At 39.4% G+C, this 23,522-nt stretch overlaps 3 protein-coding genes across 5 annotated transcripts; 1 reads left to right on the top strand and 2 right to left on the bottom strand.

Moving 5' to 3' along the window:
* The first annotated feature begins 260 nt into the window (after positions 1-260).
* Positions 261-3,703, top strand: scrn3 (secernin 3). Of its 2 annotated transcripts, none has more exons than XM_018675775.2 (8): positions 261-394; positions 600-768; positions 901-1,082; positions 1,299-1,498; positions 2,303-2,515; positions 2,608-2,770; positions 2,931-3,045; positions 3,140-3,703. In XM_018675775.2, exons 2-8 carry the CDS (start codon positions 613-615, stop codon positions 3,299-3,301), a joined length of 1,191 nt encoding a protein of 396 aa, XP_018531291.1. In that variant the 5' UTR covers positions 261-394; positions 600-612; the 3' UTR covers positions 3,302-3,703. The 2 variants fall into 2 exon arrangements, with proteins under 2 accessions (XP_018531291.1, XP_018531290.1); XM_018675774.2 differs by having other exon boundaries at positions 2,865-3,045.
* gpr155a (G protein-coupled receptor 155a) lies at positions 3,583-12,364 on the bottom strand. Of its 2 annotated transcripts, XM_018675771.2 has the most exons (16): positions 12,065-12,363; positions 11,316-11,837; positions 10,084-10,483; positions 9,544-9,712; positions 9,269-9,424; positions 8,547-8,630; positions 8,312-8,432; positions 8,117-8,201; positions 7,850-7,940; positions 7,532-7,739; positions 6,853-6,942; positions 6,533-6,663; positions 6,010-6,105; positions 5,859-5,923; positions 5,586-5,723; positions 3,583-5,354 (listed from the first exon to the last, which is right to left on the bottom strand). In XM_018675771.2, the coding sequence occupies exons 2-16, from the start codon at positions 11,782-11,784 to the stop codon at positions 5,159-5,161; spliced, it is 2,499 nt and encodes an 832-aa protein (XP_018531287.1). In that variant the 5' UTR covers positions 11,785-11,837; positions 12,065-12,363; the 3' UTR covers positions 3,583-5,158. The 2 variants fall into 2 exon arrangements, with proteins under 2 accessions (XP_018531287.1, XP_018531289.1); XM_018675773.2 differs by lacking the exon at positions 6,853-6,942 and having other exon boundaries at positions 12,065-12,364.
* A 1,185-nt stretch (positions 12,365-13,549) lies between these two features.
* LOC108882966 (acetylcholine receptor subunit alpha) lies at positions 13,550-20,598 on the bottom strand. Its single transcript, XM_018675776.2, has 9 exons — positions 20,382-20,598; positions 19,108-19,250; positions 18,975-19,019; positions 18,481-18,590; positions 17,820-18,015; positions 16,842-17,079; positions 14,575-14,798; positions 14,142-14,378; positions 13,550-14,049 (listed from the first exon to the last, which is right to left on the bottom strand). Exons 1-9 carry the CDS (start codon positions 20,422-20,424, stop codon positions 13,921-13,923), a joined length of 1,365 nt encoding a protein of 454 aa, XP_018531292.1. The 5' UTR covers positions 20,425-20,598; the 3' UTR covers positions 13,550-13,920.
* Positions 20,599-23,522: the final 2,924 nt, after the last annotated feature.

Here is a 23,522-nt window from a genome sequence, read left to right as displayed (position 1 = left end):
ACTGCGTTAAATCCCCTTGTATGCAAAATATATTATGTCACAACAGTCACAGAGCAACATTACTTAAAGATAAAGAAACAAAATTACTTTATTTAATCGATTTTCTACTTGTAGTTAAAGCATAAATCTGATTCACATATAGATGTTATCCATACCAATAAGAAAAAATTAGTACACACAGTAATTATTTCACTAAAAGTATTTCCTACACCAAAAATATTAAAAAAGTGACCCTGTAACTCGCGTTACTACGAATATAAAACTAACTTCATCTGGGTCACGTGACTGCAGTGTTTCCGTGTCAGAGAGTGACGTGAGGAAATCATATGGAACAGAAACGTGAATAGAAACTTATGCTGATACTGACAGTGTTCGATGAGGCTGACAGACATTGGTAAGGATACCTTATTATATCAGTGAGTTACAGCTTTACATGACACTGCACACCGGCTAACTTGCAGAAAACATCACATTTAATAATTAACATTTAGCTCTAAACCTAAACTCACATCCCTGTGGTGTATTCAAGGTGTTAGTGGTTGTTGATGCTAATTAAATCTGACCATAACCAGTCAATTGTTCTCTCCGTTTACTCTCAGTCTGTGATTCAAAATGTACCCGTCCTCCTGTGACACCTTTGTGGCTCTGCCCCCCTCCACTGAGGGACAGCGCATCATCTTTGGAAAAAACTCTGACAGGCCTTGTGATGAAGTCCAGGAGGTGGTGTATTTTCCCTCCAGAGACTACGGTGCAGAGGAGAAGGTTGAGGTAGGTGACACAGACAGCTTGTTATTGCCCTCCAACCTTCAATTTCCCGCACCGTGTCTGTGCTCTGTGGTGAACATGCCATTAGATAACCATTAACAGCTTTTGCTCCTGTGTCTTGTTTGTCTTTGCAAGTGTACATACATAGAGATTGAGCAGGTTGTCCACACTTATGCAGTTGTGTTGAGTAAACCAGCGTGGCTCTGGGGGGCAGAGATGGGTGCAAATGAGCATCAAGTGTGTATTGGAAATGAGGCAGTGTGGGGCAGAGAGAGTGCTGATGGTGACGAGGCTCTTCTTGGCATGGATCTTGTCAGGTAAAACTCCCTGTAAACAGAGTTGTCTGTATATCTGAGCCTCTGTTACTTGTTAAACTATGCTCATTTTGTAGTGAAAAGAGAAAATTTAATGACATAGTACCAGCCACAGACAATTTCACATATTTTTTTTCAGCTGGCTTTTGTCAGCTCAGAATAAATTTGTGAGAAACACTCATAGACAAAACAGGAATCTGTGAACCTACAATTTCCCAGGCTTGGACTTGAGAGAGCAGACACGGCAGAGAAAGCGGTGGATGTTATTACCGAGCTGCTGGGGAAATATGGTCAGGGTGGATCTTGCATGGAGGATGAGTGTGGCTTCACCTACCACAACAGCTTCCTCATCTCAGACAGGAAGGAGGCATGGCTGCTGGAAACGTCAGGGAAGCACTGGGCTGCAGAGAGAGTGGAAGGTAAGAAAAAATGAGATGGTTCATTAGAGTGAGTTCAAAAGACACGTTACTGTTGAGCTGCGTTATTTCCAATCATGAGTGATAACCACGAAGAAACAAAAAAGACTTTAACAGTTCAGTAGTTTTATACATAGTATCATGTATGATGATCAGTAGTGACACAGAGAATAAAGGAATGAACCATTCAATTGGGTGCAGAAAGGTGAGGAAATTAAATCTTGTGTTATAACGTAACAATAAAGCAATAGTGGTATGCTCATATTTTTAGTAAATAAAGCTTAGTGCTTCCTGAGGAAATGAATCTGGAGAAGTTTAAAACACATTCCAAATGTAGCCCACCGGATAAATTACGTTGGTCAATATGACTTTGACAAAATGGCAAGAAATTGCAGTACAAAATACCAAATAGTGTGTTTGAGGTAATCTGAAACAGTGTCTCTATTGCACAGTTTGTCCACCAGAGAGCGCTGGCAAGTTTATTTTTTCAATTGTGAATTGCTCCACTCACACATTTTTTAAAGCTCTCTCGTCATTAATGGCATCTACTTGAAAATACAGACTCTTGACAGGCTGTAGTAGCATTATGTTGTAGCTACAATTCCTCCCCTTTTTTATGTTTATCCAGCCTTTGCCTTTTTCCACTTTTCTAGATTTAAGAACTACCTTCTTCTTGTTTTTGTGTTACTACAGTGATAACTGAAGTCAGATTAAAACAAGAGTATGAAGCTGTAGAGTTTTCTATCAACACAGTGCACTGCTTGAAAAATGACATTACATATATCATCGCATTTTACCCCTCTCCAGGTGGATATCGCAACATCTCAAACCAATATGGTATAACAACCAAGATTGACAAGGAACATCCAGAAATGAGGGAATATGCACGAAGCAAGGGCTGGTGGGATGGAAAGTCTGAGTTCAACTTTGCTACGGTCTACTCCTTTACGACTACAGCCAGGATAGAGGCCTCTGGGAGCCGATACTGTGAGGGGAAGAAGCTGTTGGAAAAGAGCAACGGTTAGTTATTGAGTGAAATGTTTATCTGCAGCAGGAATAGCATGGCATGAGTTCTACCACTGTTTATGTATGTGTTGATTTTGCTTATTAAGGCCACATCACTGCTGAGACAATGATGGATATCCTGAGGGATAAAGATAGCGGCATCAACATGGAGGGCACGTTCATGACCACAGGAAGTATGGTGTCTGTGATACCCACAAATCCTGATCTGCCAGGGGTTCACTATTTTACAGCAACTCCAGACCCTGAAAGGTAAAGAACTTGGTCTTGAGCTTGTAAAGCATCCCTTGAATTTATTTTCGCCACAGTTTAAGATGATCCACAAAGTGACTCTTTTGTATAACAGCTCTGTATTCAAGCCGTTCATCTTTGTGAAGTATGCCAAAGACTTAAAGGAGACGACTTCTCCCAGTTATGGTCCAGATGACCCTGTGAAGAAGAAACCCCGCTTCCGGAGCAAGCCTGACCGCAAACACGGGTTATTTGTCAAGCATGAAGTGATGGCTGCCATCATTGACACTTACAAGGTTTAGCAATTTAACTCAAGCCTGCAGTTTATTGTGGCCACTGTCTGCAGAAAGTGTTCTTTAAATAATGCATTTTCTCTTTTCTTGTCAATAGGACAGAGGGCAGAAGATCATCGAAAATATGAGGCAGCTCGAAAAAGCGAAGATGACAGAGATGGAGAAGTTTCTTTCAGATGGTATTGAGGAACCTGATTTTTTGGTGAATCTGTTCTCCAGCTCTATCCAGGAGGAGATGGCTACGTACAGCAAAAGCTGAGAGACCTGCAACTGGTTGGAACAACAAAAACAGGTCTCCAGGGTGACAGTAGCAGTAAATGTCTCTGCAGTTAGTTTACCTTTTAGTCTGGTACAAGTACAAACATGCTTGCATTGTAAATCAGAACACAACTTAGCATTATTAACATCATTGTACAAAATAATGATGCAGCCGAGGAAATTCAGGCAATAACACGTTGTAGAGGACGGACTAAATATTCTTGTATGACTAATCCTTGACCACAAATACAGGACAGAACAAAATAATTATGCAATCCATGATTTTAGGGTTCCAATGTTAAATTTTATTTTAAAACAAATGAAGATCATAAATATGCAGCCTTTGACAGAATTCGTGTGTGACACATTGGATTAAAATATTTTCATTAAAATGTTCAACAAATGTTTTTGCAGCATTTCTTTTGATGCAATTGAGTTAATAATAAACACAAATCTTTGCATTAAAAAAAGCAATAATATTATTTACCTGAGAAAAGTTTTGAATTACAGCAGCTCCTATCTTACCAACTTTCATGAGGTTTCTAAGTTCATAAGGTTTCATACGAAGGAGTGAGGGGGAGTTTTATGTATGACCACTTTTAAGTAAGCATATACATTAACACTTGTAGTTCTGACATTACTTCAGTCCACATTATGGTCAACACATATTCATGATGATGACCTTTTTAATTTTTAAAATGACAGTTTGCTTTTGTTGTCATTAAAAAAATAATAAAAGGCCATGGAAATATAAAGAATACCTTTTTTTCCCAAACTGGCTGGTTGTTTGCTCAAATGGTCTATACTGCTCAGGTTGTCCTGGTAAACAGTGTTATCACTGTTAAGCTCTAGTCAACACTACTTATGCTTTGTGCTATATTATTAATAAATTAGACTGACTACAAGAAACTATAAAAAAGATAATAAAGGTTTAAACACATCTCCCGTTATGTCTTTTAGCGAGTGGCTTTGGTAGAAGCATGAAAATACAATCTGAGGTGTCTCAATATAACAAATAGTGCACTCTGTAGGCGAGTGGGAGTTTTTGCTTGCACCTCTAATTTGGTATATGAGAGCACCTCTTTGTGGATTATTGGTCACATAATAGCAGAAAATAAAACTACTGAAAGTGCACATTATTTACTGCATAAAAACTATACAAGTCCTTTATCACCCCATAGGATTATAAATGCCTGTTACTTATGTTATTCCTGAAATTCAATGTTAAATGAAAACATCTTAAGTCTTATTTTTGTAGTTTTAGCTGTATTTGAAAACCGGCAGAGTTTAAGATTGTTGCCCAGTCTCATGCTTTGTACCAAAACGTAGTTCCATCTGCAATTTTTCCACATGACAGATCATCACTGTTACTTCCGTTCCTCCCACTTTCAGTTTCACTTCAAAATAAATAGTTTTGATATTACAGCTAAGCAGGGAGTTAACTGTAAGATCATCTGACAGCTCATGTTCCTGCCCTGATTGACTGTTGTAACAATGGTGTTGCAGTTACATATCAGGCATTAACCCAGTGAGTGAAATGTTGAATATAAAACTACAAAAATAAGACTGAGCTGGTTAAAAAAAATCATTTAAAAATGTTACCTCCTTCCTATTCCTTTGCCCTGGTCAACACCCAACTGTGCACTATGCTGTGCTACCCAATAGTGCATTGTGAAATGCTGTCCTGTACAGGGTGTGGACAAAAGGAGTGTAAACAGTTTTCAGTCTAGGTGCAGCATTCTTTTAAGATCAGTGTGGTTCTACCTGTTACTCTACCTTTGGGTGTATTTTGGCATTTGTCTGTTTTTAATGAAATGAAATGACATTTACCTTTTGGATACAACAATTGTCAACTGTCTTATTCCGTGAAGCGGTAATAAAGGCGACTGTCTTGGAAGCCGTATTCCTGCTTGATGTGCTGGAGCACGCCACCCTGCTGTAACCGCATCCCATAGAGTACAGCCTCCCCACGGTCCTGAGCCAAACCCACCTGCTGAAGCCACTCCACAAGTTCACAGCCAAGAAAACAGTCCACCATAGTCCTCTTCCCACACCTGAAAGTCAAAAGAAGCATTCACCCAAGGTACTTTTCTTTACAGGTAGAGACAAGAAAAAAGGAGAAATAACCAGAGCCCACATGCACCAAAACTACTGAAGGAGAAGCATTTTTGAAGTATTGTGGTTTGTGAATGACTCTACAAACATAGAGGGGAATTTGTTTATTCAAGATGTTCTCTCATCAACGTCTGACCAGAGTAGCGGTGAGTCGGACTATGTGCTCTCACCTCCTCCTCTTAACAATGTCATGAAAACACTGATCCTTGTGGTATTTGGTGAACTGGGTGCAGGTCATCCTGATATCCTCGGGTAATTCATTCTCCAGCTGCTCCTCTTGCTTCTTTCCATACCACAGATTGTATAACCTGAAGCCCATTTACAAAAACAAAATTTAAATGCATGCATGCAGTATACTACAGTGTAGTATACACACACAGTATATTGTGTGTTTAAAAACTTTCAAATGTGCTTCAGAGATGCATAACATAAATGTCATTTACCTCTTCTTAAATGGTAGTATAATCAAATGCTTGTCCAGCCCAAACAGAGCGAAGGAGAGAAAACCCTGCCAACAGAAAACATTATATGACACTGGTATGCTATGACAATATATGCTCACAATCCCAGATCTACATTATTTGGAACACTAACCTGTCCATAGTTGGCCACTGCACAGAAGAACTGCAGCTCCAAGTAGAGTCTACCAGGAACAGGGTTAAAGAGTAACCACAGGCAGCTGGACAAGTTCTGTCATAACAAGAATCACAAGGAATTTTAGATTTGAGATATAAAACTAGCAAATCCTATTGACAGGACCAGTCTCTGGAACCTGCTGAGTGATATCTGGTGTATTGAAAAATCATTTAGTGTCAGTGACAGAACAGGCAGATGTATACTGAACTGCCTTCAAAGTATTTTTTAACATTATTTAGATTTACAAGAACACATAAAACCACAAGCAGCAAAATTTAATGGTATTTCTATTTAGTGTTATTCAATATATATCTTATCTCTCATTTAATGTTTTTTCTGAGTGGGTTTCTTCTTCCTCCGATACTGACAGGAGGTAGAAAATTACACAGCTCAGCCATTTGTGTCTGATTTGGTTTGTAGTACACTAAATATAATAATGCAGGCAAAACGGTGTAGAAGTGAAAGGTGGTGGTTTACTCACAGCAAGCAAGCTGACAGTCAGAAGCAGACATAAGAGCACATGACGGGCCACTTGTCTATCTGCAACCTGTTGGAGCTCTTCCACTTGAACAAGCAGGCAGTCTGTTGACTCACAGTTATTCTCACACTGACCTGAATATGGTAGCAGAACAAAGAATTAAAATACTGAATCATCAGAATTTTAGAGACAAGCTGTATATTCTTAAAGGTTAAATGGTTGTTGTTGTTGTGTGCTGATATGTTTAGGTTTTACTTGTTGGGGTTTAATGCATCTTAACAAAATAAAAATGCATGTCATTTGCTTATCAATACAACACCAACCTGTGAGTGTGGTTGGTGTGTTGTTCATATTTGTGCTGATGATCATGTCAGGCATAGGCCGAGGTGGTGCACAGTCACATATGAGGCATGCTGGTAGCAAAGTGACAAAGAGAAAGTGATTCTCTGACTACACAGTAACCAAGTGCCTACAAATCACATTCATATGATGAGAACTTAAGTATTTCACTACTGGTTACCATCTATTAGTAGAAGTTGTTCACACTGTTGTCCTATGACTTTTGCTAACCTTAACCAACTGTCTAAAGTTAACCATAACTCAGTTGCCACATGCAGGTAAAAGAACAACAACGAATCAACAACAACTAATTTCCTGATCTTTCTCTCTTGACATCTTCTTTCAAAGTAACACAAACTTTATGACAAAGTCATGTGACATATTTTTGACAGCATCATTTGTGGGAAATGATCTATTCAGTAATGCACTGGTCATTTTAAAAAAGGAACTTATCAGCAATTCAACTTTCAGTGTTTCCCCCAGATAATGACATCCAACAAGTTTTCTTCCTTTTTTCCTTTCCTTTCTAGCTTGGGTTTTCACAACTGGCAAACCATTTTAGATGTTAGAGCTTTTAATCACCACACTGTTGTACTTGGCACATTCATCTTTACTCACTGTCATGTAACTGAAAACTTTCAAGACTGAGTTCAGAGAAAGTACCTCTGTTGACATCTCCTGATGGGGTGACTGGCTCAACCAGAGTCTGGTTTTCTGGTTCAACTTCAGTCACAAGATCCTCTGCAGTACCAACTGAAGAGTCTCCCTCCATGATTTCGTCATTCTGGGCCCAGCTTCCTCTACTGAGACACACAAGTGAGCCCCCTCCCAGCAGTATGCTGAGGGCAGCTATAACTGTGGTGCAGATTATCTGTCAATATTCACAAGTACAGTATTCAGACTTTTCAGTAATTCTCAGCTGAATCAAATCCTCAACAGCAGAGGACAGGAGAATCATTTCTTTTTAGCCAATGTTGTTACCTGTGGTTTCCCATAAAAGAAAGACGAGTCAATTGTGTCAGACATTTTTTCCCCAGATATAAGCATCACAGCAGTTACTAAGGCTGGAATCCTGTTAATATAAAGACAAAATTTACAACAAAATCAGGGACAGAATCAAAATGTAAAACATAAAGATGCTCAGTGACCCTGCCCCAGGGTGTCTAGGTTTGTGGTTCTACCTTTTAATGGACCAGACAAACAAGTCTAGTTTCATTTCTCTACTTATGCGTCTTTATAGTGACTCACCCCCAGCCTGCAATGACCAACATGCCCGACGAAGCTTTCAGATCCTCAATTCTCCTCAAGAGCACAAGTGAGAGTGCTATTAAACCTAAACCAACAAAAGACAAGATGACAACATTAGCAATCAATCCTCATATATTAGACTTCATCTGGGTAATGTGATACAGTTTAATGTGAGGTTAATGTGAATCAGCATACCTGTCCACATGTAAGTACTGTAGAGTGAGGTACATAATAATGTGAAAGTCAGGATCTGCCCAATGAAGTTATCCTTCTTCACCACAAAGTTCCACAGGATCATCCCACAAGAAGTTAGAAACTAGAAAGCATAAGTATTGGCATTTACTAATGTGAAGCTACATGCACAGTTAATTTGTCAGTTCAGCTAACTGCCTGTAAAACCCGTTTAGAGAGCATCTCTATATGTGCTCACCTGCGCCAAGAAAAGGTTGACAGTAAACATGTGGGGTAGCCTCTTGAATTTCTTACTTAAAAACATAACAGTAATTGTCCAAACCTGTTAGAGAAAAGACATAGATTTCAAATTATTCACATTTACCAACACAAAGACTTTTACACAGATGCTACACACAATTAATATTTGACCTTGTTGGCTGGTTGTTAAATTAAATTATTTAATTGAATTATTTAACATGACCTATCAAAGAAGCAGAAACACTGAGGAAGAACTAAAGTATAGGACACTGCAGAATACAAAAACAACTGTGAACATGTTTCTTTGCTGCAAAGATTATGATTATTTATATACAGGTTCCTTAAAAAAGCACTGAAAGTGAGAATAAATGAGGAAGTGAGACTGCGAGTCAGGCACACTCACTCAGGAAGAGCCCTTTAATGTTAACCTACCACAGTGGCATAAACATCTAACAAGAAGCCATATTTTTGTATTTTCACTTTACTTGTCTCAAATGATGCAACAATAGAAACTAGCAACAGTGAACTGTGTCTTGTTGGGGAAAGTACAGTAACTGGCCAAACTGTTTTCAGTTATAAAGTTATTTAAGCTATTTTTACTTCATTTAGTTTCCACATTTCAAGATTAAGCAAAATAAACAAAAGAATCAGATGACTGACATGTAATCCAACAACAAGCCTACACATTAAAAAAAATCTACATGCCTGTTTGTGACTCACCAGTGCAACTAAGCTCACTATGCTTATGTTAAAGCTAACATTCTGCAGTGAATTCATCAAAAGCTCCGGATCCATCCAAGGGATTGTAAGTAACCAGGCAGAAACATACATTATCGGAGCTGAGAGAAAAGTGCTGATCACCATCCCAGAGGTTACCTGTCAGAAAGTAGAATAATAAATTGATGTACAGTGATTTAAAAAGAAAAAAAAACCACAAAGGGTACAGCATTTGAATGGCAGATAGATGGTTTAGCAGGTAGATGTAAATAACTCACAACTTCTAGTTCTGCATTGTAATAGACAGCATAGATAGCCACGCTTGGTGCAGTGGGAAACACTCCATAAAGAAAGGCATAATTGGAGAGGCTTGAGTGGTTCAGAGCACTGGTGTTGCTATTGTCCAACAGATCCACCATGTCCTTGCAAATCAGGGGCATTAGCAACCTGAAAATCAAATCAAAAGACCAGTGTCATGTGTCATTATTCGAGGGGTTAGTTAACACTATACTGTGAAATGCAGAGCTGTTAAAATATTTACATAACACAAGCTATTATCATGCTTCATGCTACTGAGACCTCGTCACATGTCATCCACTTGGTAAAAGGTTTGTGGTCTGAGAAAGGTCTGAGTCATTCAAACCATCAGCACAAAACAACATGTTGGGAGTACTTTACAAAGCTCTAACCTGCTGACTCTCTCTACACTCCTAGAGCATGTCTCATTATCAAAATACAAGGTCATCTGATAACACAAAGTCATCTCTTCTATGAAATGACCATCAGCTGCAGGGAAGACGTTAGTGTTTTCCACTCACAGTTTTGCGGTGATGAGTAATATCAGTGTAACAACTGTGGATCTGGTCAGTTTTCTTAACTGGCCCACCATGGACAGACCCAAGTAGAAGAGAGCTGCTCCTCCAAAAGAGTTGGCCAGGCCATCCACAAATTCAGCCATGAAGGCAGGAATTGTCTGGTGCAGGACAAAGTGGGCGATGATGCCGATTATAACCATGAATACTATGGGGTTCTTTAAGACCTGTAAAACTACAAGCCCCACTATCAGAAATTTGCTCTGCTGATGGTTTCCCTGATCCTTCCACTTCTGGATCTCACAGAAGGCAAAACCAATGGGATTCAAAAGCATCAGGGACACAGGTGCAACCAGGTAGATGTACTGGAGGTACTCTGCGTGTGTGTTCTGGTACAGGGCTTCAACTGTAGAAAAAAGATGAAGACAAATGGCTCAATATGTGGTGCAACTGTAGTCAAGAAAGTCACCAATAAAAAATCTCATGAATAAGATTTTTGCTAGATACCACATTAAAAGGCTGCACACAAGCAAAGCTCACAGAAACTCAGAAATATTTTTGGTTTGGTTAGGAACATAAGCTTTACACTAGACCACAGGGCCCTCATTTATCATCACTGGTTGATTGTGTCATACCTGCCTTAACCATGCTAGTATACTGTAAGTCTCACAGAAACAAATCACCTAAAAGTCTGCAAGAGAGTCTGAAGAGCTGCCTCGGGAGAGAGGCCAGCAGCAGAGCAATAATTCAAATGTGAAAGTTCCTGAAGTTCTTGTTCTTGTTGGAGTGAAAGCAAAATAAAAGATACTTCTTGAAAATGTCAACACCGTATTATCAGATCTAAGAATTTTTTTATGGTTGCAGCTATAAGTTTGGTGCCGCTATAAATTCTGCATGAGCGAAATAAGGAACTGCTGAAATTAATTTCCACTCCATTTGTTATTAGACAATTGGACCAGTTAGAGGTATGTTTACATTTATGCTGAACTTTGAGTGTGAGTACAAAATACTCAATCACACTCATGGTTTAGGAATTTTTCTGTTTAAGGCAATGTTAATAAAAGCAGGCCCTGAAAACAGTGATATCCAGCTTGATATACCAAGGTAGTTTACAGAATTACAAACCTATAATTATAGTTTTAGTTTGACGGATGGACAAGCATTAAGACAGCTTGATTACAGTCGCAGCAGTGACTGAAAGGCGTTGTGGGTGGCAGGTTTAAAGGCATTACACTTACCTATAGGATATCCCAAAGCAAAGTCATTACTTTGTGTGGCAAATATTGAGAAGATCCCAGCCTTACTATAACGACTCTCGGGACTGGCAACTACCAGTGTGAGGACACAGACGATGACAAACACAGACACTTTGGCAATGAGGATGCTCCAGAGAAATGGCCAGATGACATTACCAAAGTCCAACAGAACCATGTTCTTGAACAGCAGCGCTGGGAGGGCAAACTTGGACACAAAATTCCCCAGCCCTTTGGCCTGGGTGGAAGTGATGATGTTTGCCCTCCCTGCGACGTATCCACACAGGATTATCCCAAAGCACTCCAAGAGGGCCGGGAAGAGCCTGTCAATGGACATGGCGGAGGATGAGAGGGCAGAAGAGTCCGGGGCGTCCTCCTCATATGAAAAGTTGAGGCTGGTGGTTCTACCCGGTGTCCCCATCGTGCTGATCCTCCCTCCGGTCACTGCTGTCATGCCGGGCTTGTGGTCATGTTAATGTCATAGTCGTCAGTGCTCGGCAGTACCAGCTATCAAAAGAGGGGTAGGTACAGTTATAGGAGGAGTTAAAGTAATTACACCCGCTGCTGGTTCAAAGGTAACCAGATAAGATACATTTCAAACGCAACACCAAACACGTTAGTTAACAGGAATATCACCACACGGTTGGTACGACTTCTCTTAGAGAGGTTATGAAGTTGCTACCATGTAGACGACAAGCACAGCCATTTAATACAGTTATAAATGTCACTCTTACCTCTCTGGTAGCGGCTGTGCCCTCTCATGAACCATGTGTCTGTCAACTCTCCGCTAAGCACTTAGCCAGCTAGCTAACGATAAGCTGGTGACACGAGACCCACCAAGTCGTCGCTTAGGAGACAACACTTAGCTAACTGGCGACAAAACCTCAGTCCACTGTTACAAAACTGTTGCAGCGACTTAGGACTAACTGTTCATATTTCGTGTTACGAAGTTGTTACTTTGGTTCATGCCCAACAACTTTTGTAATCACCGATTTGTCAACACAACTTCACCAATCACGTTTTCAGCACCGGGGGGCGGAGCTAACTGTAACCTACCTCCCTCTGCCTACCGGGGGGCGTTTACGTGTTCTACGAACAAATACACATTTTTGAAATGAGCCAGTTACGCCTTTGTTTTTGCCCCTTACCAAGTATGATGGGGGCAGATACAGCATCCTCCAGATGTCCCAGCTTCCCCATACTCTTTCTCTCTCTGTCCCTCTCTGTGTTTGTTTCTTTCTCATAGACATCCGTTCACAGCAAATGTTTCATTAATGTCTACACTTTTTTTTGGTTGGGTCTTCCCCTCACACAAATGTCTTTCCGATTAATTTCTGAGGAGTTGCACACTGGGGCATTTTACGTCAGACATACCTTGATCGGGGCATCCAACTTTCATCTATATCTTATGTAGGAAGCTTCTTATCAATCACAGATGCATTAAGTAGTTTTATGAAAGAAAGAGTCACAACATGTTTCTGTTTCTCCAAGTCATACATGTACATTTTACACAAGGTGTAAAATTTGTTTAGTCTTGGTTAGATAAGCTTAGCTAATGGTGGGCTTATGTCACACACAGTTGTCAGAGAAACTAGGGTCAACAGGTTTACTTTAAAGCTTTCCTTCTCTTGGTAAACTTCGACACTGACAAAAGCTTACTAAAAAAGGAGCAATTCTTTCTTTATTTGTTGTTGTTTTTTCATTTACATTTACATTTTATCTATTTATTTTCTGTTTTTATTTTTTTCTTGACTTTTTTCTGTCACTAGTAAACCATTTTCTTTGTACTGTTGTCTGTAATTAAAATTTCATGGACAATATTTAGTGCAGTCAGCTGCATTGTCTATGTGTTTTCCTGTGACATGAGTGCTTGTTGTTCTGAAAACAAAATTCCTGCAGTTACAGTACAGTTAGTGTTTTATTCATTATTGATGATCGATAAAAAAAAAAAGACCTGTGACAGAAAGAAACTTCCCTGTACTTTCATCCAACAGATGTGCAGTGGCAGAAATTTGCATGTGCATTTGGATGTCAAATAATGCGAGAGGCGTCAGTGCTGGAGTTGCTGTTGTTCCACAGATCCCTTATGCCCTTACAAATCTAAAAATGTGCTACATAAGTGGTCAGTCTGTCAAAGTCACATACTGCAGCTATATCAGGCAAGGGGTAATAAAGGATTCAGCAACACACTAATCAAGACTGTTTTCCAGCCAGATCAGTTACCCTGAAAATGGACAAAACCTTTTTATTAAGTTGTTCCCTATAAACATGTCCAGGAAAACTGCACAATATTCCAAAAACTTACATGTCCTTTGAACTAATTCAACATTTAACACATTGCACACATATATTGCTTAAAAAACAACATTGCTCTGTCATAAAATATGCTGAAATATTCTGCATACAACATGTTCTTGTACATTTTAAAAAATGACGCACTCTTCAAACACCAAAAAGCAAACAAATAGAGATTTCCACACGCCTTAGTGTAGACTGTGAATGCTGCAGGACAACATAGCGTAGCTTCAAAAACAAAGGTATTACATTCACATCTGAGAGGTTCAACAGGTAAAACACAAGGCACAGGCCTTTAGAGCATGCTCAGCTCAATGAGACGGCCTGCGAACACGCCTAAAGTACCGATGAGACACACAGCCATGAAGACACACAACAGAATATGGTCCAACACCATGGCAACAAACTTCCACTCCTCAGCAGCCTGGAAAGAAAGAGGGACAATATGTCACATGCACGAAACCAACACTCATCAATAAACCATATTAGAGACGCTGTCTGTGTGAGAGATATTACATTGTTGGATTCCTCATCTGATTTCATGGTTTCTGCAATGTATTTGACTCCTTCAATGGCACTGCGGACATCAGGATTCTTGGTGATGGGTGACTGGTAGGGGACAGCGGAGGTCTGGTTACCAGAAATGTCTGAGATGTCAAAATCAGCACCATAGATGCTTTTAGACTGCTTTTCTTTGCCAGGGCGCTTCATTGTTGAAAAGAACATGATGTTGGGAATGGTCTCGATAAAAACCTACCATAAAAAGATAAAGGAAAGCACTGTGTCAAGGAGGATACAGCATCAGAGCAGAACAAAAATATTCTGTCTTTATACCACTAGATGGCAGTGTAATGCAGAGGAAAAAAGGTCAAGAACAATTTTCCAAAGCTTGCCAAGCTTGGATATGTGATGGATTCATTTCTAGTTCAACTCCTTCTTCTGTCCTTACCTTGCGGACCCAGTCTGGCATTGTGTGAGTGCTTGGGGAGCGGTGGTGGGTGTTGATGACGATGACGGTGATGATGATGGAGGCGATGACAAAGACCATGGTGAAGAGCATGTACTTCCCAATAAGCGGCACTGCGCTGGAGGTAGAGGGGATCAGCTCCACGATGACCAGCAGGAACACAGTCAGAGACAGCAAGACGGAGATGCTGAGAGTCATCTTCTCACCTGGGAGACACAATAAACCATCTTCACTGCTTCTCACTGACTTTTTGAAAATCAACACAAGATGCAATATGCAGTTGTATGACAAATATTTGTAATCAAACAACATTTACACGGGTGGTTCCAAGCCTGGAGGTCAGGACATGATTAGAAATCTGCAGGGAAAAAAAACATTCACCTTAAGGGCCATTTAGTTGCATGTGATTTTGATCAGTTGGACTGATGGACTGTGCTCATGTGAAAGCTTCAAAAGAGCTACTGAAAGGACCTTAATGTTCCCAGGGTCACAACTGAACTTTTTATATTCAGAGCTTCCTGTAATCTTTAATTTACTCTTGTTATTTACTGGATTATATTACCTTTAGAGGACTGAAAAACCACTCAAATAATCCTCCCAGTACATTCAAAATTAAATAGTTCTTCAGCTGAAATGGTTTCTACTTAATTTTGAGATGTCACAGGGCAGAAGGGTTGGAAACACAGGCATTTAGATTTCTAAACTTCTGTCCCATATACTGAAGAGATGAATAGATGTTTCTTACCACTGAACTTTAAAGGACATGTTGAAGTAATTGTGAAAATGAAATGAAAATGTGGAACAGCCACATTAAACAGTATGTTAGCTCCTACCTTCAGCATGCAGTCTTATTGCATTGCCACAAGGGAGAGCTGTTTCTAATGTTAACACAACAACACAATAACTCACTGTTCTCCCACACAAGCAAATCATATTTAAAGAGTGAGAGGCAGCTTTTTTTTTTCTCTCAGACCAACAATAGAACAAGCAAACAGATTCTGACACCATTTCACACAAGGAAAAGGGAAGACATGTTGTTTCTGTTGCTCAGTACGAGCAGTTATCCCTGAGAGAGAGTCTTTTGGCACCAGCTTCTCCTTCAGCTTCACACTATCCTGTCAGCAGCCATATCAGAAACAGGGATCAAGTGATGTATTATACATTAAAGCAAAGGCCTGCTTTCAGACATGACAGCACAGAGGGACCCTGGGTAATGAGGCAGACCTACACACTAGGAACACAGCCAGATGTGCACACAAGCGGTGTGGTTCCTGTAGCTGCCAATGCAGGGGCACCTCAGGCTGACGGAGCAGCAGTGAAGACAAGGATTTGTTCAACATGATGTCAGTTAATATCACAAAAACAGGGATAATAAGGAAACTGTAGCAATGATACAAACTGATTTAGATATTGTTCATAATGACTTCAGGTGGTGTTTTTGCATACTTGTTTTAATACACATTACAGTATGCATTGGTATATTAAAGGTGAGTGTGTCCGTCACTTGTCTATTTTAACCTAGATTTTAAAATAAAATTGAAAAAAGCAAATTTGTATTGCTTATCTGTTTGTTATGTTAATCTATATAATACCTGGTAAATGAACAAATAAATAAATAAATGGCACATCAAACCTGACTACTTGGACAGAAACAGACACCTCAGCAGTGACTGTGGATTCAATATGGAGGACATTTACTGTAATCCATGTTAAAGTTACTAATTTGAATTTTTGGCCAGGTGCAGTGACTTCCTGGAGTCTTGTTGTCACTGTAAAGTTTCCAGGCAACGATGATGTAAGATGAGTCAATTAGCGAGATTTTCAGGTGCTTGTAGGTGGATTTTGTTACCCTGACCAGGCTAGCTGCCACAGGCTACTTATCCCATCCTACAAAATTATACTGGACAAAATTAATTGTTAGTGCACATAAAGACATATGGAATCATCAAAGAGACCTGTGCCAACAACAAAAAATATAAAATATATGATTTGATTTAGGAGAGTGGATGATGGATCTAATCCCTCCTCCTGGATGGATTTTCTTGTGTGTAATGAATGTTAAAATATCTCTCTCTCTGTAGTGAGTCCTGCTTCATGTCATGTTTTCTGTTTTTTTTGTCAGCAAAAATCAGACAAGCATTGAAATTGATTGTGAACTCTATGTCTTTTATGTTGTAATTTCGCTGTTGACAGTTAACTTATATCCCTGTGAAAGGAAACAATGTTGAAACAGAAGGTGTATTACATACCAGAATCTGTGGGAAGATAGAAGACAAGGCCAGTCAGGAAGGAGAAGAGCATGCAGGGGATGATGACGTTGACGATGAAGTACAGTGGGAGCCGCAGCATGAGGAAGTGGTAGGTGATGTCCAGGTAAGGGGTGTCTGGGCAGCAGGCATAGTACACCCAGTGCTTCCAGCCACGGGACTCCTTCATCACCCACTCTCCACTTTCCATGAAGTTACTCAGGTCAGGATGGTCACTGTCCTGGTGAAGAGAAACAGTAAAGAAGGTGATTAAAGAATGATTTTAAATTCAAATTCTTTGTGAATTTTGATTGCATCTTTCTATTTTTCACATTCTGTCTATTTGTACTGTGTTATTCTTAGCTTGTCACATGTAAAGCACATTGAATCACAATAATATCATTAATATCTTAAGTGCTAAACACATCACATTTGTTGAATATTTTTCTCTTTTTTGGTGTCTGGTGATATGTCCCTCAAGCTGATCTTGTACTCTGAATTACGTTTGGGTTCTATTATTAAATAGGGTAATATATTTCTATCTAATGAAATCAGATGTAAACAGGTAACCTGTCTCTGCCTAATGGTAAAAAAAAAAAAAAGTTCAGTACAAAAATCTGACTGTAAAGTTGTTGACACCAGAAAATAGTCTGGGACATAACCTCTGCAAGAAACGGGAATTTGTTGTTTTTACATGTTTATGATTACACAGAATAAACAGAGAATGTGTAATCTGTTAATTAATGAGTTGATTTTGTTTTAAACTTCAGACAGAGCCAGGCTAGCTGTTTCCTACTGTTTCTGTTGCTTTATGCTAAGCTAAGCTAAGGGGCTTCGATTTTTAGCTTCATGTTTGATTGACAGACATGAAAGTGGTATCAACCATGTCATCTAACTGCAGCTCTCAGCAAGACAGAGAATATGTGTGTTTCCCAAAATATAGAAGTGTTTCCCCTCAAGAAATGGTCTGTATGGAATTACTGGATTGACGACAACCAGGTTTCCATCATAGGTCCAGGTACCCAGCTTCATACTGCAGTTCTGAAGGTCAAAGGGGAAATGCAGCACAATGATTTCACAGTAGCTCTTGAAGATTGCAGGTGGGTTCCATGTGATCATCCCAGTGTGCTCCAGCAGCACTTTGGTTTCATGAACGATGGCAAAGTCGCCATCAGCACTGTGGGCACAGACAAACAAGAGGCAGCATCAACATGGGAGATAATAAGTTAAATGTTAACGTAGGGGGACATCAGTGCCTTGGGGATGGGTTGCTGCCGCTGTGGCACAGCCCAGCCAACCAGCGCCCAGGATGACACAAGTTGTTGTGGCAGCAGAGCTGGTTGTCAGGGAAAAACAGCAGTGTGTAAGGATGCAGCATATGGTGTGGGGAAAAGCGGGGGAGGGGAGACGGGGGGCTGCAATACAGAGGACAGATTTAGCCTGATGAAATCTGAGCTTTCACACACTCCATACTGGAGCGTAGGAAAAAGTGTGGTTCAAAACATCACTGACAGGTGTGCCGATTGTTTCTAGAGGTCTGGATGTTTTAGGTCATGTACAGCTTATTGTGATGAAAAATAAAAGGATTTTTGGAAAAAAAAAAAAAAAAGAGACATGGATCAACTATAACCTGATAACATACTTGTTGTAGAGAACCAGATCAGGCCGCCAAATGTCAGTGGAGGGAACTCTGATCTTTTTGATGCCACCGTAATCCTCTGGGTTCCACTGCAAGTTTACATCTTTCCATTGCTGAAAAAAAAGATATAGACAAGCAGAACAATGGAAAGTACATCACTAGTGAATGATACACCTCATATCTTTCACCGTAACAATACTAAATTTAACTATCTGTAGTTTATCCCAGGACCAGGATCTGCATTTGTGCAGTGTACTAGTGTAAAAGCTCATTAGTGATCAGTCCAAATGTTTGTCTTTACTTATCATGACAAATCAGTATTTGTTTCTCACTCTTCAAATCTTAAAAGTGGTACCTAGGAGCATGATTATGTATTTTTGCCCATCCCTTTCTCACAAATTTTTAATAGCACTTTAAAGAGACTCTCTGCAATATGATGCTGTGTTCACTGTCTTTACTTTATGATATCACAACTAAACAAATGAATCAAATCAAACCTGTTTCAGTCTCACGTTGCTGCTGACGATCTGGTTGACCTCATCCTGTGGATCCAGATAAATGTGTTTAGACAGCTGATGACAGTGAATCTTAATGCAGGTAGGGTGATAGTGTGTGGACACGAGACCTCACCACACTGATGAGCTGGATGAGCTGAAGGCCTACGGTAACAACCACCGGGTCCTTGAAGTGATTAACCGGACGGACAACCTTATTGTAACCAGTGAAGAGAGTTTTGACCAGCTTTGTCTCATCAGAGGAGGCCCAGGCAGCACCTAAAACAAACAAGGCACTATGGATGCAGGCTAATAGTTCACTTAACAGTTGGTTACTTACATTGGAAGCATTTAGACAGTGAAATGACTCTTTACTGGAGGGTACAAGTGACTCTTTACTTTTCAAGATGTCTCTTCAGTGTGTTGGAAAATGTTTACGTTGTGCCAAAATAGAATATTCCTTTAAGAACATCTGATACTTGAGGTGAGTTCATTTAATATGAGCTGAAAATAGATGTGACAAGTGTCGTACTATAGGTGTAAGATGTTTGTGAATATATGTGCACGTACGTAGGCCTATGTTGTTGTTTTTCTTAAGTAGACTGACTTTCCCAGTTTTACATGTTGTATGTATAGTGTATGTGTGGGGTTAAGCTTTGAAAATTCTGGGCACCAAATACATAAATATTGGTGATTTTAAAAAGTTTCATATTGAATTTCTCAGAATACACAGCTGAGATAAACACAAACAAACTTCATTCAAACACATTTTCACAAACCTACAGGCCTGTGGTAAAAAATTCTCAATGTATATGTATTTGCATAAATGGTCTAAATTTGGCAATACTGCATTTAAACGTGATGGCACCATCGTAAGGGTGGGGGTGGGGTGTTAATAGAGATATTCTTATGCTATTTCCACGGTATATCTGTCACAAGCCAGAGTGGGATCCCCTTTCATTTTACAGCTGACCTTGAAATGAAGGTCATTTTACAGCAATATGTTATTTGAATGGTTGAATGATTCTCAAGACATTCAACTCAGTAAACTAAGGAATCGCCTGAACATAATTATGCAGGTGACTTCATGTGGCGATAAACAGACAAAAGGTTGAAAGGCAAAACGAAAACAGCACAGGTGCCCTTGTCAATCAAAGAGCTGGGTTGCACAAATTTAAATTTGCTCATTAGTTTTGTTGTTTGAATTGGATCAGCTTACACTGGCCTGGGAGCAGCTTCATTAAACATAATTAATGAAGAGAGGGTTTAGTACTTTCTTTTCTAACTTTTTGTAACTTCAATTTGCAATTTAAACAAAAGTTAATTAGAGTAGAAAAAATATAGGCACATATTTCCACAGTTAATCCAGCACACATGTTCTGAAGTTTTAGTTTTAAGGTAAGTTCTTACCTGCTAGAATGACTAGATGAAAAAAGAAAAATACAGTATTCATTCTTGTCAATAAACCCAGGCATCCAAAACCAAGAACCAACTTCAACACGCTGCCCGTTGACCACTTGAGAATTAAAAAGGTTTGACCCACCTAAAACATTCTTTCAGCACTGGCAATTGACTTACTGTACAAACTCCAGGCTCTCAACTGGCAACCTCGTTGTTATTGTCTGACAGCGGATGTGAGTGACTGGCTGCCAATGCTTGTCATTTGAGAGGGCCACATTCTTTGTCATCTGTTATAAGATCAACATGCCTGGAGTAATCCACCACTGAAATATCCCATCGTGAACTTGGCCACACACAACCCTCGAGGTGCAAAGACAACACATGCTCACTGCCCTCGCTTTTTTCTTATATCAGTGATAAACTATCAATGCTTCCTTGAAAACTGCAAGGCCCCTATAATCATGTTCAGCCCCTTGAAAGGATGTTTCCACATTGAATAATGATTTCACACACGTTTGTTCCATGGAAAAATCAGCACTAGGAGACATATGACATATTTAGTACCATTTTAAATCTTTGGATCTTAAACTTGAATTTAAAAATAAAGTGCTGTCAAGTTCATTATTGAAAAAAATCTCATCATAAAATTCATTTAGAAGCTGTTCTGGAGCTTTTGATCATATCACATGATCTCCAACAATCATTTGTTCAAACGTCTATCTTTCTAAATACGTAAGATGTTATCTGATAAGGAAAATGTGAACTGTTTGGTATGTCAGTGGCTTTTGGCATATTGCGATATTGCCCTAGTAGCACTCCTGTGCAAGACTGAAAACAACAAATCTCCAAGTCATTATTGGTTGGGTTGTATTCCTGGGAAATATATCAATATCTTGAAGCTGTATGTTTATGATATATTCATGTGTATTTGTAAAATAATCCCTGAAACATGAATTCCTAAACACTGAGATTAGATTTGAGTCAAGTAGGATAAAATACATTTAGGTAACCTGATAAGAGTTTCAGTGAAGGTGAATATGTAGCCAGATAAGATAAGCTGGGGTAAGAGAGGGCAGCAAGAAAATGTGTTCAGATTTTTGTTTTTACTTCTTTTTCGGTTGGTGCTATGTAATATACTGTAAGTCTGAATACGTAATATTTTTGTCTGATTATTTGGCTTTTGCTGGTATTTGCTTTGTTTGTGTGTGTGTGTGTGTGTGTGTGTGTGTGTGTGTGTGTGTGTTTTCAACAAAGAATTTATTTTAAAATTTGCTGTACTACTTAAGAAGGATTACAACTACATTACAATGGGTTTGGTAAATGTCTTTGAAGGGACAAAATAAAGTGTTACCTGAAAATCAAATGCAGTTACATCTTAGCAGCCTATCAGTTAGGATGTCAAATATATATTGTACTTAATTTGAGGTTCTTTTCATGGTGCCTCTGAAATGCAGTTTTTAAAATAAATTTAAAAATGATCTTAGATAACTCAGATTGTCAAACTGCGTTGTGCTTCCTGGGGTCCAGGTGTTACACCCATGTCTCCCCTCTTTGCTCTGCTCTACCCCACCCTGTCAGGCCTCTGATGGGTCAGGCAACTTCAATTTCCTCACATCCCCAATCCGTTCAATCAGCCAGTCACTCAACCACAAGCCTCATTCATCTCACTTAGGAACAAATGACCATTTTGGCAATGTCTGAATTAAGAGAGATTTGTCCCAAACCTCCTCCTCCCCCCTCTTTGTGTGTGTGTCTCTCTCTCAGGCCACCTGAATTCACACCATGTAAGCACCGCTTTGCCTTTCTCCAAGTCTGTCACGTAACACGAGACAAGCCGTCATTGTATCTGCTCAGCTGACCTCATCCCAGACGGACACTTTTGATGCTCTGTTCAATGTTCATCTCAACACTTTGAAGCATCACCCTGCGATTTCAGCCTCTAGAGGTCTTTAAGCTGGGTGTTTATAGCTGCTCTGTAAGTGATTAAATGTTCATTGAATCTGAATGAAAGCATCTATGTAATATCTGCAGGGGTTGGATGAAAACTGGACAACATACTGGACGTTTATGCTTCAATGAAGATTAAGAGGATTAGACTTTTCATAGAAGAGATTATGATGTGTGTTGAACTATATATTTTACATTGTGTTCCAACATAAATATAGAAACATTAAACACTGGGTATTATTCTTTGGATGAGAAAATGCTATACTTTTTTTATTTTAAACCCTATATGTATGCTAAGTATGTATTATCTATATATATTTGGAAATATTTCTGCTGGTTTGTTAAAATACACTGTTTATTGTTAATGTTCAGTTAATTTACATCTTATTTAAAACTCAAGCAGAGCAACATTCATAATTTCTCTTTTATTATGACTACGCTGGTGCATGTTTTATGTGAGAGACAAAAGATTATATCAAGACTTAGCTGGCTATTAGACACAATAAACATTTCCATTTCTGATACTCAACATGGGTGAATTGGATATTTTCTTTATTTTTCAAGCATTCGAAAATGTATTCAGGTCAGATGTATGCAGGGAGGAAAGTATTACCATCCAGTCGACAGAGAAAGGTCAGTTATCTCATGGATCAAAGCTTTTCGAATTGAGTCTCATTACTGTGAATGAGGCACATTCACCACACAATACATTTTGCAGACATGACTCTAGTATGGTGTCATCACAGCATCTGACTGAGAGATAGAAAGCCTGATAGCTTTATTGGTGTGGTTTACCTCCTTTTCACAGTCAATACCTAATGTAGATGAAGGGATGATATACTTAAAATTGCTGATAATGGCGGGGGAGGCTAAACGGTTGGATGAAAATCCAATTTTGTCACACAGTCGCCGGAGACAAGTCTGAATTTGGCTTACATTAACCCAGTGTGATGTGGTCACAAAACCCAAGCGATTACATGTCAAGCAGTGATTGCTTCTCAGATGCTTTGTGGGGAAAATCGAGGCACAAAAACCTAAACACAGGGAATGGCTGAACGTGAAACTACAGACAACATGGTGCAGAGAAAAAAATGAGGTTGCATCAAAATTATGTCTGTCCTTAATAATCCAGTCTTAGCACATGTCTACATCCACTGTTGGATACAACTGAGATTTGATGTAAAATGTGGCATATAATAAACA

This window comes from Lates calcarifer, linkage group LG1, assembly GCF_001640805.2.
Source record: "Lates calcarifer isolate ASB-BC8 linkage group LG1, TLL_Latcal_v3, whole genome shotgun sequence".
In the NCBI taxonomy this organism is placed as follows: domain Eukaryota; kingdom Metazoa; phylum Chordata; class Actinopteri; family Centropomidae; genus Lates; species Lates calcarifer.
The sequence above is the reverse complement of the archived record's forward strand: the minus strand, read 5'-3'. Positions and strand labels throughout refer to the sequence as shown.